We start from the raw sequence: 17,857 nt of genomic DNA, 5'->3' as shown, positions 1-17,857 counted from the left end.
GCAAGCGCGTTGGCGGACGCTGAGCATTCTTGCGCCCCTTCAGGAAGGCTTGGGGAAGTGCGGCGGAGAGGACCATCGTCGGTTCGGCGAAGGGGCGTCATGGCGGCGACGGTGCAGCAGCAGGGCAGAGTCAGCCTGAAGGAGCAGCGCTACGACCGGCAGCTCAGGTCGGCCTGGAGGGCGAGGAGGAGGAGAACGAGGGCTAGTTGGGCGCAGCGCAGGGGGAACGGCTCGCCTCGCGTTGCCACTTGTAGGGAGGCGGGTTGGGCAGGGGGCTTGGAGAGGCTTTGCCAGGGCAGGATCCTTCCTTGGCTGTTTCCTAGGGGCGCCCCCAGGATGGTCCAGTCGCCGCTCAGGGGACTCTCCTCGGCGGCACCGGAGCCAGGACGCCCTCCATCTCCTCCCGCCCAAGGCCTCTCTCTGTTGGCTAAGCCTAGGGCTTAAAAACAAAAGCGAACAGCTCCCTTAACAAACTTTTACAAAGGCAGTGTGGGTCTAGTGGTTACAGCGGCTGTTCAGGACTGGGAAGACCCAGGTTCAAATCTCCCATTGGCCATGGAGCTCAGTGGGTGATCGGGGGCTTCTTACGCTGTACAGGTGCACCCCACCTCCAGCAGAGATCTCTCTCCTTCGTATGCCAGATATAGATCTCAGGGACTCGCTTCACTTTTAACAGATGCCTCTTCTTCCATAGCAAGTTCTAGTGTAACTTTTATATTGTTCCCAGCGACAGCCAAAAAGCCTCTGACCCAAAGGAGCACTTTGTTGTGTGTGCAGGTTTAAAGCTCTCTGTGTACCCTACTTCACTGGCTTGTTATGATGATGGAAGGGGAAGACCTATGTTCACATCAGCCTGAGTTCCTTGGAGCTTTAAGCACAGTATAAACATTACAAATAATGCTTACAAACCTCCTTAAAGTGCTCAAAAACCATACTATATTTTCTAACTTGAGTCTGTTAGAAATCAAGCTTTCTTCTTATTTTAGCCAATTGTTCTATCACTCTGACAGATTTGTATTGTGCTCTTCCTCTGAGGAGTTCAGGGCCACATCACCATAGTATTTCTGTTAGGTGGCTGAGGCTGAGAGATGGTGCATAGTCCAAGACCACCTAGTAAGTTTTATGGGATTTTGAACCTGGATCTTTCTAGTCAAAGTCTTAACACCTGTAGTCCTCCATAATACATCCCATTATCCCTGATTATTGGCCATGTTGGCTGGGGCTTCTGGGAATCGAGAATCCAACAACATCAGGATAGCTATTTGTTCCCCAATCTTGATCTAACACTATAATTACTATACGAAAGTTTCTGTCCTGTTCCATTTTCAAGACTAGCCACTTCTCATTTCATCTGTTAGTTGTTGTTTTTTTAAGATACTCAGTTCCATGCTTATATAAAGAAGCAACACTTAACAGTGATGTTCTGAACCATCCTTTATCAATGCATCAATTTCTTGTATGCATCCTCTCTCAAAATTTGAATTAGGAATGTTGATGATGTCTGTGTTTTTGTGTTGCAGATTATGGGGTGACCACGGACAAGAAGCTTTAGAATCTGCACACGTTTGTGTGATAAATGCAACGGCCACAGGAACTGAGATCCTCAAAAACTTAGTTCTGCCAGGTATAAATAAAAACAAATGTCCAACTTTCATTGAGTAGAAAAGTTGTAATTTGGTGTAAGCACCATGTTTATTTGTTTCTTCAAGGTGTTGGATCGTTTACAATTGTTGATGGGAATCAAGTCACCGGTGAAGATGTTGGCAATAGGTAATGTGTGCACCATAGTTCTGAAAATGAACGAGTGTGTTTAGGTGTGGGAGGTGAGTTGCTTGCAAACCCATAGGGACACTGCTGAGCTCTAAACTATATGATCGGCAGGTTGGGCAATGTACTGTCTGTACCAGGCCTATTTCAAAATTACCATTTAAAATACGTGGGAATAATTCAGTGGGGCTCTGAGGAGCACAGTGCTGTAGCCTGTGGGGCAAGTAAAGATGTGGCTATGCAGAAACAACTGGGAATGTGCTCTTGGTTGGTCTTTGGCAAGTGAGACTTGTTATAAGCACTGATAAATTAATTGGTGCTTAGAGTAAGCCCCACTGGGACTGATTGGGTCCTGTTACTGCATTCTTCCACTGTCTCAATGTTCTGCTGTTGATAGGGCCATAATCACTTGAATTACAAAAATCCAAAATATTAATTCCAACAAGAACATTCCTATTGGAGAGAGGAAATGTGTTTGGGCTGTTTTCTTGGAGTACATTCCATAAAGTGATATATTTTATTTTGAGAAATGTTTCATCAAGGCTTGAAACTCTGAAATGTGTGGTTGCTTTTTCTGCTTTTTTTAGTTTTTTCCTGCAAAGAAGCAGCATTGGCCAGGTAAGAAAATATTAAATGTGCTGTATTAGGAAAGTGACACTGTAGTGACACCATCTTATCTCTTACCTATGCAGTAGGTCACTGTAGTCTACAGGATAACTTCTCCTAAAGTTCCAAAGAGCTCAAAAGCCCACTCCACAGTAACTTGGAGCAGGGATTTCAGTATGGCAACCCCTGTTCTATGGAATAAAGATATGACAATAGCCCACTATTTGCACTTTCCGGAAACAGTTGAATACATTTTTGTTCTGACATGTTTTCCCAGGTGAATGAATGGGTCTTTGCCATGGGTGTCCACTTTGAATTGTTAAAAAAAATCTGTTGTTGTTTTCTGTGTTATGTTTAACTGTTTTAAGCTGTTTCATTCTGTTTTGTACATTGCCTTGAAACATGTTTATGGAAAGTGATTAACAATAGCAGTACATTGGACCTACCTGGTGAAATATATTTTACTTTCTCTTTCATAATAAAGAGATTAACAGTGCAATCTCATACATGTCTACTCAGAAGTAACTCCCAATGAGTTCAAAGGGATTTACTTCCAGATAGGAGTGAACAGAATTGCAGCACATAACTAAATAATATAACTAAAATACAGATAAACAGATTGCAAATTATGTAAGAGCCAATCAGAACCCTTACAAATTCACACAAATGCTTGGAAGAACTTGTTCTAATTAGTTCACTCAAAATTAAGACTTCTTAGCCACCTGCTTGCATGCAAAGGTCAGCATGTTCTACCCAAACAGAACTTTGGTCATTTCCCCCTCTAGCTATGCTAGTGCCTGTGAGAAAGTAGAGCCCACATCAAATTCCATTGTCCTCTTTTCTCTGTACCACTTTTCATCAGCAGTACATAACCTGACGACTCCATGTGTTGGTAACCTTGAAGCTGGGGTACTGTAAAGTGTTCTATGTGGGGCTGCCCTTGGATCTAGTTCTTTGTATGTTGACTTAAATGTAAATTCCACCATAATCAATAGTAGGAGTAGGAGTAGTAGTAGTAGTATCAATGCGCACCCTTTTCCCTGACAGGGACTCAATGCAGCTTACAGATAAAAATAAGAAAAGCTAAAAATATGGGACGGCGAAACAATCATTAAAAGCAATTAAATGTTGATAATCAAAACTATATATATACAAATAACTGAAATAAAAACAGCACAGCACAGCCATTTTATTAAAAGCAGTCAGTTCCTAAAAACCTTTTGGAACAAGAATGTCTTGTTGACAGAAGGACCTATTGACAGAAGGACGACAAGGAGAGAGCCAACAAGGAGAGGGAACATCCCTCTCTGCATCCCCACCAAACACGCTTGTGAGAGCGGCTTGTGAGAGAAGTTTGTAAGCATGCATAGGATTGTAGTCATAACAGTCTAATACTTCCAATTGTTATTTTTAAACAGAATCGAGCCCAGTGCGCCACAGAACTATTACAAGAATTGAATAATGATGTCTCCGGAAATTTCGTGGAAGAGGTTTGTAGCAAACATCCTTGTGTATACTGGAGTGTTGGCAGTTGGAGAAGTATAAAAGAGAAGGTTGTATGTGCATGCCACCTATAACCTTGGTGTGCAACTAGAGAATTACAAGTGAAGGCAAATGGTAGCCAAGCCAGCTGAGTTCTGTAGCATCCTGTCTCCTCCACAGCACCCTTTGTCATCACTGCATCACACTGGAAAGGTCTGATGTGAAAAGGCATCATCAGCCACACTTAAGTAGCAAATCCTGTTCATGTTGTGTGAATTGATATTATAGCAGAGCATAGATTTACTCCAAAAGTAGGGTGAACTTGGCAGTTGTTAATGCAGCTTTAAAGAGTGTGCATGTGACAGTGAATCTTGGCCAAATTGTGCCATACAGTTATCACTGTTCTGTGCAGGGTGAATGAGGTAACTGCTATGTTTATGTGGTTGATGCCTTGATTGATGCTTGAATGTGACAGAAAATTCCAGGGGTTGATTTGTTCATATCTATAGGATTTAGGAAAATCCTAAATTGGGGGGGGTGGGGTTAAGTTAACCTTAGTCCTACATATATGTGCATATTAAAAGTAAGTTTGCAATTCATGCACTTAGCCCAATAAGTGAAACTAATGTTTAATATTTCTATGAGTAATTGCTTAATGATCTAATATGTATGTGTCTAATGCATTTTCTTAAGAATCCAGATAAACTTCTGGACAATGATCCTTCATTTTTCTGCCGGTTTAATATAGTGATTGCAACTCAACTCCCAGAGAGGTAAGCAAGAATCAAATTAACATTATCATGTAAAATGCAAATATTCTTCAGGCTTTTTCAATGAATATGTAAATTATATGAGAAAGCTAATGTATCATCCTTGTTTTTAATGCTTACATCCAATTGATTTCTATTATGTTTGAGCACAATTCCATTTAGTTAAGTTGTGTTTTCCTCTAGCTATTGCCATTCCACTGAAACAAAAAAAATACACACTTGGCTGGGAAATTCACTAGATAAGGGCCAAACTAGATGTTCTAGAAACCTGAGTTCTTTAGGTATTGCAAAAGGGGTAGGAGTGGAAATTGTGTCCTTGCAACCTTTCTCCTTAGATGTTTTGTCCATACCCGACCCAGAAAATGTGTGCCTGGGAACGAAGTGGGGGTTGCAAAGGGAACGTGCATAAATTATTTCTGCCCTTTGCTTTGTAGTAGAGAAACAACAGTCTGATTTCCCAGTGCTGCATTTGTTTCTAAAAGCTTTGTTTGGCCCTGAGGAGATCTGCTGTGGTAATCAACTTGTTAACCTTATAAAGGAATTCTCTACTTAATTTGTGGCCTGCATCTTGATAAAGGAGTTCAGTCATCTCTATACTCTGCTCGCTATTTTTCATAATATACTTAAAACAATACATTTGAATTATTTAAGATACACTATATCTTGAGGTGCTGATTAAAATAACTTTTGTGGTTACTTAACTTTATGTTCAACAGAAATATAGGCCGTGGACTGCTATTAAAGAACAAAATATTTCTTTTTTGCAATAGAGCAGTCACTCTCTCTCTCTGTTCTCTTGTTCTGACTCCATATCTTAATATTTTTCAGTACATTACTCAGGCTTGCTGAAGTCCTTTGGAATTATAACATTCCGCTGTTAGTTTGTAGGACTTATGGATTAATAGGATATATGAGAATCATTATTAAAGAACACCCAGGTAAGAGATTCATTTAATAATTAAGAGCTTCTCCTATGCTGGGGTAATCAACATGGTGCCTTACAATTATTGTTGGTTTCCAGCTTGTATTGGCCAAGCCAGTGCGGGCAGTGGGCAGGGTTGATGGGAGTTGTAGTCCAACAACATCAGAAAGATACCATGTTGGCCACATCTGCCTTATAGCTTATACATGCCCATCTTTTAAAATGTTATTATTATTGAATCGTAACATGACAGATTTTTTGAGACACTTCAGTGTGTTTCATAGTGAGTGAACATACTAAAAAATAATAATCTAGAAATGGATTGTGATCATGTAGTTCATCTTGTTGGTAGCAAAATTAGATGTAAAATCCAGTCCCAAGCTGTAGATCTGACTGCCTCTACTTTTTATTGTATGCCATTTCTCCAGCAAATAGTAGGTTTTTCCAGAGGGGAACGGGCATTACTCAGTGGTAGCATCCGCATTGTATGTAGAAGGTTCTAGGTTCAATCTCTGGCATTTACAGGTAGGTCTGGAAGAAAACCCTGTCTGAAATCCTAGAAAACATTGCCTATCAGTGTAGATAACACTGAGCTAGATGGACCATGTTGATAAATAGCATGTAAAGTTGAATATGTTATCATCAACTTTTCTTTCAAATCAGAATCTCTTTCAATATTTTGATAGTTGTGGAATCTCACCCAGACAATGCATTGGATGATTTGAGACTGGACAATCCTTTTCCAGAACTGAAGGAGCACATTCAGTCTTATGATTTGGATCATATGGAGAAAAAGGTTAGTATAAGCTCTGTGTTCTGTCTAGCAATATGGGTGCAGGCTTTAGAGACGATCCACACACTCATTTTAAGAGAAGTGGCTTACAGGCTGTAACTAATGCCTACGAAAGACTCTTTTTAAAAATAGTGCTTTGAGTTTGAGACTTGCAGTGAATTCACCTATTCTAGTTTCTGGTTTTATTTTGAAGAATTTAATGCTGCAGTAGAATTCCATGAGATAAGCAGTGTGAAGCCTGTTTGAAGAAAAAATTGCTAAGCATACTTTTTGGACCAGATCCTTCATTACAGGTTTGCTTCTCCATACACTTCCCACATAAGCTTGTCTGTAAAACCACAGCGAGTAGCCCAAGAAGCATTGAATAGCTCAAAATAACTAAATCATTGATTATTATTTAAGGCTTTATGGCCACACCTGAATGCTGTTGGGATTTTAAACCAGAAGAAAATTCTGTGTCTTCACTAATGGGCAACTTGCAAAGTCACATGCAAACTCATAAAGCTGAGGAAGTTGTGTGGGTTCTTCAGATCTGTTGCACAATTTGGAAGAATTATTCTGCAATTATGTTAATGACACCTGTTTATTGAAAGCAGTTCAGTTAATTTATCTGTTTTTGTTGAATGCTGATTTTTTGTGGTGCATTGAACCTGTACTTAGTTCAACAGCTTCCATGCTTCAGGGTTGCTGTATTCATCTGTTTAAAACAAGTATAATTTTGCATTTGCAGGAACACAGCCACATTCCATGGATTGTGATCGTATCCAAGTATCTAGAAAAATGGCATAATGAAGTATGTAGACACCATGGTAATATTCTAACATGTTGGTGCTTTCTTTTCAGCCCTATGGAAATTAAGCTTCCCAAAGAAGCTTAAGTGCTATTATTATATGTTTTAGGACAGAGGCTGCAGTCTGGTGTGTAGCTGGCTGCTTAAATCCTACTGACCAACTCAATTTAAACAGCCAGATTGTGTGTAGAAATGCAGCTAAAAAGCAAACCAGTTGAGTGCTCCCCAGATATATTTATTTGGAACAAAAATGTTTTTAAAAATCTGGTTGCATATAGGCAAAGTACCTGCATGGGAATCCCCCCAGGATTCAGTAATACCCTATTCCCTTGTGTTCTCTTTTATCCCTCACCCACCAATTTCAGCATGTAAGTTCATGGGCAGGCAGTTGTTTCAGGCAATTGAAGGTCTGTATGCACTTCCCATATCCCTATTCAGACCCCATTTTCTGCCTCACAAGTTACTTGTGTTCCAGGTTGGCCTGTATTCTGGGGAGTGTGTGTGTGTGGGGGGGGATAGGGCTCAATTGAACCTTGTATGATTCCGTACCTGGGTGCTGCACCAATACACAACTGTATCAGGTACTTGCCTTGATTTATCGTCTTTGATTAAGCTTGAGATCCTGCTGCTGTTTTTGTTAAACATTGATAATTGCTTTTAATGTAAATGTTAAAACAAGTAAAGATTTCACTTTATATAAATTAAAAAGAACATCAATGCCTGGATAGCTTACCCCTGGTCAGACATAGTTAGAAATATGGAAAATAGTGCCCCAAAGAACAATTTCTGCTATTTGCTGGAACACAGATGCATACTTAATACTCTCTTGCTAGTTGGCCGCTCTTTGTTTTTACATAGTTCACATTTATAATTTTCTATTTAGAACAGTGGACAGATGCCTAAGAACTACAAAGAAAAGGAAGCCTTCCGAGAGATGATTAGGCAAGGTAATGTCAAGCAAGAGCTTATTAGCAATATACCAAATGTGCAGTATTTTAAAATACATTTTTATATAATAATATGGGGGGTGGGGCGGCTAACCTATGGCCTCCAGATGTTCTTGAACTTCAAGTCTCATCAGCCCCAGCCAACATAGCCACTGGTCAGGGATCAGGAAAATTGTAGCATCAAGCGGGTCATGGTGCTCATGAGTTAACCCAGGACTTAGCAGTATATGAATGAGCCTTCACAAGTCTAAGTGAAGCATCAGGCTCTCACACTCTGTCCCCTTTCATCCTCGGTAGTGGCGCCCGCCCTGTGGAGCGCCCTCCCATCAGATGTCAAGGAAATAAGCAGCTATCCTATTTTTAATTTTAATATTTAATTTAAAAGTTTTAAATATTTAAGGCTGTGTTGTTTTTAACACTCGATTGGGAGCCGCCCAGAGTGGCTGGGGTATAAATGATATTATTATTATTATATTATCCTGCTGCTGGGTTTAGTTTCACTTTCAAAGAATCTTCGCTTAGCATTGCTTGCAAGCCAGGGGCCCATATTTCAAGCTAGCAGTGCTTAGTTTCTAAAGGAAACCAACTTCAAGATACAGCTTATAAAGCTGTCCTGTTTAAATAATCATTTTGTGTGTGTTTTAAATCAGGATCCCTAGATTGTACACAGCACTACAAAACTAAGTTCATCTATGTAGAACTAAACAATGGTTTAGCGTTGCAGCTTTATCTTGAGCTCTGTTGTGCTTTAAGAATACATGTAAAATATGCATAAATGGTATTACTATTTTTTATCATCACCATCATTAATGTATTAATCTTAGAAGCCACTATCTCAAGGCAATTTACATAAAAATGTCAGAAGTATCAACTTTTAAGAGAACCTGACAAAGTCACTTGAATTTTAAGGAGCTAAATAATAATGAAGATCATCTATGTTTAAAGTCCTGCTTTTTCTATTCTTATTAGGAATCTTAAAAAATGAAAATGGAGGCCTAGAAGATGAAGAAAACTTTGAAGAAGCTATTAAAAACGTGAACACAGCTGTAGCTGCTACTAAGGTAAAATAAGATTCCTCCACAGTATTCTAGCCGCATAATTACTGAATCCTTTGTTGGAAAATTTGCTTAAATTTGTTCTCCCCCCACCTTCCTTTAGATACCAGGTTGTATTGAAGACATTTTCAGTGACGATCGTTGTATCACTCTTTCAAAGCAGGTAATAAGCACAAACAGCTTGCTACTGTATTCTGCTTATCTAAATAGAAAAAGTTAGTGTGGTATTTTTGTTTACCCTTAAGAGTCCACACTTTTGGATCTTGGTTCGAGCTGTAAAGGAATTTGTGGCAAAGGAGGGTCGAGGAAATTTACCTGTCCGGGGCACAATTCCAGATATGATAGCAGATTCTAGTAAATTTATCAAGCTGCAAAATATGTAAGTATTGTCTGTTTTTCACTTTATATTGTATTAAATATTGAATGATAACACACACATACCCAAATCAGAGAATTGTAGACTTGGAAGGGGATTCCAAGGGTCATCTAGTTCAACCCACTGCAATGAAGGTATATGAACTAAACATCCATGGCAGATGGCCGTCCAGCCTCTGCTTAAAAATCTCCAGGGAAGGAGAGTCTGCCACTTTCTTAGGGCCTGTGATCCAATTGGACTAGCAATATCAGCATGGGTGACACGACAGTGTAAGACAGGGTATAGCAGCTGTATAGAAGCACATGTAGATTTGAATGATTTTTGTTGTTCCATGATCTCTAGCATTTCTTCCTTCAGAGCTCAATAAAAGGGAACCAAATGTGTAATTGTTTTCCCCATAGTATTTTTTTCAGCCACAAACGAATTGCCAATGCACCATTACCAGTAGTTCACTTACAGGGCAGTTCTCAGAAGTAAGTTCTGGGACTACAATCTTTAGAATGCTGCTCATTCCACTAACTACTTAGCCATAAAGGTATTTGTTCCCTTAACTGTGTTCATGTTCCTGATAAGTGAATTCAAGCAGATGACAATATTAATAGTTTTCAGTGGCTGTTTCTCACATGCCTGTTTTGTACAGAGATTCCTGTTTCGGTACAAAAACATATAAAGTAATAATGACCTTCTAAGTATCAATTTTAATCCAAATAGATCTTAGGAAGCTGGCGCAGTCCCTGTCTTTTCATTTGTCTTTGACAATCTGTAACATGAGAATGAATATTGATGTAGATGAAGCCTACTGATTTCTGGAATTGGTCTTACTGAAGTTTTACGTTTTTGCCCCTTTTAAAAAAGATATCGTGACAAAGCTAAGAAAGATGCCGAAGCTGTGGCTAACTATGCTGCCAAGCTGCTCCAGTCATTAGGCAAGGTGAGCTAATGAAAGTTATGTTTTGAATCTTCCGTCTCTTTAATCTTCCTTCTCTATCTTAACATGGAAAGCGGCTCCTATATAATGACCCAATCTAAAGAGCTAATGATCTGTACTCACAGGTTTGTACTTGATCGACAGAACTGTTGATAATTGCGAGTAGATTTTTAAAAAAATGATAAAATCACATATTGTGTTGGGATGGTAAAGGTAAAGGGACCCCTGACCATTGGGTCCAGTCGTGGCCGACTTGGGTTGCTGTGCTCATCTCGCTTTATTGGCCGAGGGAGCCATTGTACAGCTTCTGGGTCATGTGGCCAGCATGACTAAGCCACTTCTGACGAACCAGAGCAGCGTACAGAAACGCCATTTACCTTCCCGCCAGAGCGGTACCTATTTATCTACTTGCACTTTCAAACTGCTAGGTTGGCAGGAGCAGGGACCAAGCAGCGGGAGCTCACCCCCGTTGCAGGGATTCGAACCGCCGACCTTCTGCTTGGCAACTCTTAGGCTCTGTGGTTTAACCCACAGCGCCACCTGCGTCCCGTGTTGGTATGGAGCCTTTAACTAAAAGACACCACTGTTCATGTGACTTTCCTTGTTTCATTGTGACTGGGATGAATGTTACAGCCGTGAAAATTCATGGAAGATTCTAATTCCTAGGAATTGTGTGATGGAGGCATCCAGTAAAGTGTGGACTAACATACTCACTGTCCCAAGGCAGGGTCACATGGTACCAAAGCATCAACTAGTTCCTGAGTCTTTGCCTCCACTCCAGTTCCTTTCCTTCCTTTAAACAGAATATGTTTAAACTGCTCCTCACTCCTTTGTTTTTGTTTTTAATTCTTACCTTGCCAGGTCTTTGATTCTTCCTATTTTTTCTGCCTATTTTTTCTTTCCCCCTTCAAAGTTAAAAAATAAATAAACCCAAACTCTTTCCCCACCCTATGCTTTCCTGCCTTTTTTCTCTTGCTGGCATCCAGTGGGAACAAAGACCAATGTCTTTCTTTCCCTATGGCCTTATTTTCTTTTGTGACGTTGGAGCAGCTCATCCAACAGCAGAAATTTCACCACTAGAAAATCATTACCACATAATACCATTTTAAAAAAGATAATGCAACAAAGCAGTTTACACCAAAGCAGCAAATTTATATTGAGCATACACTTTCTTAAACACTATCAGTCTTACTGAATCAGGGCAATATTCCTCAATTTTCTTGTCTTATTTGCTACTTATTCTTATGACAATGCGGAATTAGGAGAAAGTGGCTGCTTAATAAGATTATTCTACTTAAATAAATGTGACTTCAAACATCTAATGAACATTTTAAAAACAATTGTGTTAAGAGAATTGGCATGTTAACATGACACTTTATTTCATAGGCACCAGAATCTATTTCTCAGAAAGAACTGAAACTACTTTGTAAGTATTCATGGTTTTCTCTCAGCTTATACTGTGTTACATTGTCTTTGTTACTGTGTACTTAGTTTTTCACACATGGCTTCTCCATTTTGGCTTTATTTTTGTTAAATAAATCATGACACATGTCATTTATTGTTCATCTGAGGTTGCATTTACCTAATTTTAAGATCTGCTAAGGAACAGATGATTGTTACTATGTCCTGATATGTAAAACAGAATTCATAGAGGGTGTACTTTCTTTTTCACATGACTGTATATGCATAAACATTTCTGTCTCTACAGAGTTTTTGGTGTCATTCTAGTGCCTGGAGAAAATCTATCTTTGTTTGAAGCATCTCACATTAGCGTTTTTGTGGACCAGGAGGTTCAAATCCTTACAAAGCCACTAGAAATAACTCAGTGAATTTTATATAATTGCCAGGTTTATCCTTTTTTTTTTTGTTTTTTGTTTAAATGATTAGGTTTCAAGGGCTAGTTGTTTTTGTTTTTTAAAAATGCTATCCCTTCATTACACATACTTTTCTCTCTTATCTTCCTTCCCAACTCTATTTAGGCACTAATTCAGCATTTCTTCAAGTAGTGCGGTGTAGATCTCTTTCTGAAGAGTATGGTTTGAATACTTCAAACAAAGATGAGATCAGTAAGAACATGACTTTATTATCTACAGTCTTCTTTTACTGTGTTTTCATCTGCAGACAGTGATGTGGAAATAATGACCTGAAATGGATTATGTCATTCTGTTGTTTCCTTTGTTTCTGCTGTAACATGGAAAATGGAATTGGGATCTTAGTTACGGGGAAATGTGTGACCCCAAAGTAGCTTTGATCTTTGTGCCTTATTATAGATGGGATATGCTAATGGTTACAACAGTGATGAGGAGAGTGAAAGTGCAACTTGCTTTTGCTATTTCTTGGTGAAAACAAATTTCAGAAATTATTTTGTTAGATCTGTAGACATACATGAACCATTCATGCTGACTTAGTAGGGGAAATTCTCAGGGGAAAAACCTCAAATGCTTGGCACATGATCAGTCCTTCCCTTTGTTTATTTTAAAACATTTTAACCCTCTTATCACAATGAGCCCAGGGTGAGATATAACACAACAGAACTAAAATACAATGTAACAGCAGCATAGTGATATAAATACATGCAGAGCAGAAAACAAAACAGCTTATAATAAATTTTAAGAGGGAGAATATTCCACAATTGGGGCTCTACAGTGGAGGCTGTTAAATGGGTTGCTGCATAGCAGATATCATAAAGGTAAAGGTAAAGGTACCCCTGCCCGTATGGGCCAGTCTTGACAGACTCTGGGGTTGTGCGCCCATCTCACTTAAGAGGCCAGGGGCCAGCGCTGTCCGGAGACACTTCCGGGTCACCTGGCCAGCGTGACATCGCTGCTCTGGCCAGAGCCAGAGCCGCACACGGAAACGCCGTTTACCTTCCCGCTGGTAAGCGGTCCCTATTTATCTACTTGCACCCGGAGGTGCTTTCGAACTGCTAGGTTGGCAGGCGCTGGGACCGAGCAGCGGGAGCGCACCCCGCCGCAGGGATTCGAACCGCCGACCTTTCGATCGGCAAGCCCTAGGCGCTGAGGCTTTAACCCACAGCGCCACCTGCGTCCCTAGCAGATATCATACCTGAGTGGAAACATTAACAGGGCTCCCCCCCCCCCTGATTTTAATTCACCACCAGGAGAGAAGGTACATATTTAGCTCTCAAGCTGTTTAGGGCTTTATAAATTAATACAAGCATCTTACCTGGTAGCACATGGGTAGCCATTTTTGCTCCTTCAGGACCAGTGTTAACATCATTCTGGTATTCCAATCTACTCAGTAATAAAGTGGCTGCATTCTGCATAAGCTGCAGCTTCCAGACCAGCTCCAAGGGCAGCCCCATGCAGAGCACATTACAGTCATTTATCTGTCTATCTGGGAGGCTTCCAGCGCATGAGTCACTGTGGCATGGCTATCCGTGTCCAGGAATCACTGTAGCCGACAAATCAGCCAAAGCTGTAACAGGCACTCCATCTTGTTGGAGTTCAGTCTCAGCTTGTGCAGCCCACCATTGTATCCAAGCCCAGTCAAGAACTTGTAGACTACACCTGAGTCAGATGCCAAGGAGAACAAAGCTGGGTGTCATCAGTGTATTGATGGCACCCTGCCCTCAAATCCCTGATGGCCTCACCAGTTTCATACAGATGTTACATAGCATGGGAGACATGACTGTATGTTGGGAAATCTCACAAAGACCCAGCAGCTCTTCCTGAAGACTACCTGCCTGAAATCCACCTTGCAGGTTGGAGTGGAACCACTGTGTCTTCTGACACCCAAGCCACAGAGCTGTTCTAGTGAAATACCATGGTTAATTATATAAAAAACTGCTGAGCAATCCAAGGGATGTTACTGAGCTTCATTCCTCCTTTTCTTCTAACAGAGGTCATCCATCTAAAGAGACCCAAGACCATTTTGGTTATGAAACTGGGCTGGAACCCAAGAATGGGTCTAGATAATCATCTTCATCCAAGAGTTCGGTGGCAACCACCCTCTTGAGCACTTATCCCAGAACATAAACCTTAGCGACTAGGCAGTACCTATCACAGCATTTGAGGGACGTGGGTGGCGCTGTGGGTTAAACCACAGAGCCTAGGACTTGCTGATCGGTAGGTCGGCGGTTCAAATCCCCGCGACGGGGTGAGCTCCCGTTGCTCAGTCCCAGCTCCTGTCAACCTAGCAGTTCGAAAGCACGTCAAAGTGCAAGTAGATAAATAGTGACCGCTCTCCGGCGGGAAAGTAAACGGCATTTCCGTGTGCTGCTCTGGTTTGCCAGAAGCGGCTTCGTCATGCTGGCCACATGACCCGGAAGCTGTATGCGGACAAGCGCCGGCTCCTGGCCTATAGAGCGAGATGAGCGCGCAACCCCAGAGTCGGTCACAACTGGACCAAATGGTCAGGGGTCTCTTTACCTTTACCTTTTATCACAGCATTTGGGTCCCCAAACGCCAGTGTTGGTCAAACACATTTATGTCTGTTGGCTGTAATTCACAAACATACAGAGATGTTTGTGTAACCAATTTCTTGTGAAAATGAATTTCAGTTCAGGTGATTTTAGGATTTTTATAAATGCAATGCAACACTTTTCTTCAGCTTATTGGTACACAATTAACACTATTTTTCCCTTAAAGTTTCCCATATGGATAACCCTGATAGTGAGATGGTGCTGTACTTAATGTTACGAGCTGTGGATAGATTCTTTAAACACCATGGGAGATATCCAGGTAAATTTGATTTTAATATTGCCCAGTTTGCAACACTCTTAGCAAAATATGTGTTTAGTACAATGGATAAATTGAATAAATTGAAAATTTCCTTAAGTGGCCCTTGGGTATAACCTTAATAATATTCTGTGTTCATAAATATATAGATTAATTGTGTGGTTGAGGCATATACCATTATTATGCCTCTATATATTTTACAAATTAGATTACAGAGATTTATTAAATCATTTGATTTTTTAAAAAATTATCTTCTCTTACAAAAATTATATCTATGTACAATTTTAAAAAATCATTTCCAGGTGCTTATAATTATCAAGTGGAAGACGACATTGGAAAACTGAAATCTTGCCTCAACAGTTTTCTTCAGGAATATGGATTACCTGTAACAGTGAAGGATGATTATGTTCATGAATTGTAAGTACTATATAAAATAAAAATAAAGTTTTCCTAGGTTTTGTTTTGGTATTACAAATTTTACAATGTTGTTTTTCTGGTGTAGTTGTCGCTATGGAGCTGCTGAGCCACATATGATTGCAGCATTTTTGGGAGGTAAGAAATACTATAATTTCAACTAGTTCTTCTCTAGCGGTACACTTATTAGCACGTGAAAAAATATTACAGCTTTATATTCTCTTTTTTAACACTAGTGGAAGTTTTTTCACTTGTCTTATTAATTAATTTATGACTCCTTTTACATCCATCTCAAGACAACTTACAGACATACCATAAAACAATAACATAGTTTTAAAAATGATGTAAGAATATTAGAATCATAGATTTGTAGAGATGGAAGGTGCACAATGAAGTGTTCATTTTGAATTGTTTTTAAACCTACTTGTCAAAATTAAAATGTCTCTGGAATATATAGTGTTTGGAATACATGCTATGTAGAATTCAAGATATGAGATAGTAGTGTATTTGACTCAGCTATGATAAAAACAATGTATATCATTTCCAAAACTGAAATATTTCCAATGCGTACACATTGTTCAAGGTAAGAAACATGTTGTAGACTCTGCTTTACTGTGACTACAGATATTATTTAACAAGGTTCATGGGTTTTGCTGTATGCTGCTTTGAAGAGTCTATATATAAAGCAGTATAAAAATGTCCTAAAATTAATAAGTTGTTTGCTCTCTACCACTGAGTGAAGTTGGTTATGGGAATTGTTATGCTCTATTTTCAGTTCACTGGCATAAAGTGGCAGTTGAAGAAAAACAATTTTGTATTGCATCAATTGAGTTATGAAGTTCTAACTTTGTTCCTTTCTCTTCCAATTCCCCTGCTGTTTTACAGGAGCTGCTGCTCAAGAGGCTGTGAAAATAATTACAAAACAATTTGTAATTTTTAATAACACCTACATTTACAATGGCATGTCACAGACATCTGCAACATTCAAGTTATAGGCTAAGCACAGTACATTGTTTAAAACTGTGGTTGCATTTAATTTGCAGTTTGTTCTGTAAATGATTGCTGCTAAATTTGCTGCCACCTTCCCTTCTTTGTAATTTTTCCCAATTATTAAATGTTCTTCTGAACTGTAATAAATATTTTTATCTTGTATTTTAATAAGAGGCACTGGAATAGGTTGGCTGTCATCACTATCAACATCATATTATTTTAGATGTAAGCAGCATTTTTCTTCTGTGCTAATGGAAGTGGGATCCAATACAGACCATTGCTATTAGCCTGCTCATATCACTCCGAAAAGTGTTTCTTAACCTGTGTGTTAAATAAATACCTATTTGAAGCAAATGTACAGCAAATAATATAGAGTGTTGTTTTCAACGTAAGCTGCTTTTGTTCAGAAAGAGGATTTTAAAAAAAAACAGTGAATACACTAACGCACTATGCACCTTTGAATATTATTAATATATTAAACTATGAACAACATTTAAAGCATTCTGGAAGAGAATGTGTAGTAATAGCAATTTTAGAAACTGCTGTTCTTGGTATTCCCAATATATTTGTTTGACTGCTTCTCCTCCTTTACTTATAGTAATAGTTCAGTTGTTAGTATCTGTAATGTTGCTGCGGAAAGGATTAAATATGTTTTCCTGGTATTAGTTGAAAGACTTGGACTTGAAGATGGTTTGTACAAACATACTGTACGTGATCATGTTAGCATTAGTTCCAGTGAATTAGAGGAGACTGCTCAAGAATTGGATTTATTGGCGGTGGGGAATCATACTTGGTAGGTACATTGGTGTTACTTTGTACAAGAGGAGGTACCCTAGTTTAAGATTGTTCTAAACTGCCCTGAGGCTCCATGGGATCAAAGGCAAGTTTAAAAGAATTGCAAATCAATTGACATGGATTTTAGTTCTAGTGCAGGCTTCCTCAACCTTGGCCCTCCAGATGTTTTGAGACTACAATTTCCAGCATTCCTGACCTCTGGTCCTGCTAGCTAGGGATCATGGCAGTTGTAGGCCAAAAACATCTGGAGGGCCGAGGTTGAGGAAGCCTGATCTAGTGTGATGGAAGAGTACATATTATTCACTACCCAATTTACAGGCAGGCAAAACAAGGAAGTATATGATTTGGGATAATCCCTTCCATGAGTATAATGTCAATTTTGAAACCGCATTCTAGGAAGGGGCTCATGCATGTAAGCCAAACAGTGATTTGGTGCTGTGGCATGCTGGACATGTCAACTATAGCTAATAGTATTGGTTCTGTTAAAGCAAAAGGCATACTAAGTAGGTAAAATGAAATGTT

At 39.5% G+C, this 17,857-nt stretch overlaps 1 protein-coding gene across 1 annotated transcript; it reads left to right on the top strand.

Moving 5' to 3' along the window:
• Nucleotides 1-19: 19 nt before the first annotated feature.
• NAE1 (NEDD8 activating enzyme E1 subunit 1) lies at nt 20-16,894 on the top strand. Its single transcript, XM_079988054.1, has 20 exons — nt 20-167; nt 1,521-1,624; nt 1,710-1,770; nt 2,355-2,385; nt 3,792-3,863; nt 4,549-4,628; nt 5,454-5,563; nt 6,234-6,343; nt 7,071-7,133; nt 8,014-8,077; nt 9,047-9,138; nt 9,236-9,295; nt 9,378-9,511; nt 10,364-10,439; nt 11,823-11,862; nt 12,416-12,502; nt 15,047-15,139; nt 15,439-15,553; nt 15,639-15,688; nt 16,436-16,894. Exons 1-20 carry the CDS (start codon nt 100-102, stop codon nt 16,543-16,545), a joined length of 1,620 nt encoding a protein of 539 aa, XP_079844180.1. The 5' UTR covers nt 20-99; the 3' UTR covers nt 16,546-16,894.
• The last annotated feature ends 963 nt before the right edge of the window (nt 16,895-17,857 follow it).

Source organism: Podarcis cretensis (genome assembly GCF_951804945.1).
Source record: "Podarcis cretensis genome assembly, chromosome: 8".
Taxonomy (NCBI): Eukaryota; Metazoa; Chordata; class Lepidosauria; order Squamata; family Lacertidae; genus Podarcis; species Podarcis cretensis.
The sequence above is the reverse complement of the archived record's forward strand: the minus strand, read 5'-3'. Positions and strand labels throughout refer to the sequence as shown.

Excerpts from the sequence above, each read along its gene's own strand:
- NAE1 (XM_079988054.1), top strand. The coding sequence starts at position 100 with ATGGCGGCGACGGTGCAGCAGCAGGGCAGAGTCAGCCTGAAGGAGCAG. Across the intron at positions 1,771-2,354 it reads GGTGAAGATGTTGGCAATAG|TTTTTTCCTGCAAAGAAGCA; the intron begins GTAATGTGTGCA and ends TGCTTTTTTTAG. Across the intron at positions 9,512-10,363 it reads TTTATCAAGCTGCAAAATAT|ATATCGTGACAAAGCTAAGA; the intron begins GTAAGTATTGTC and ends CTTTTAAAAAAG.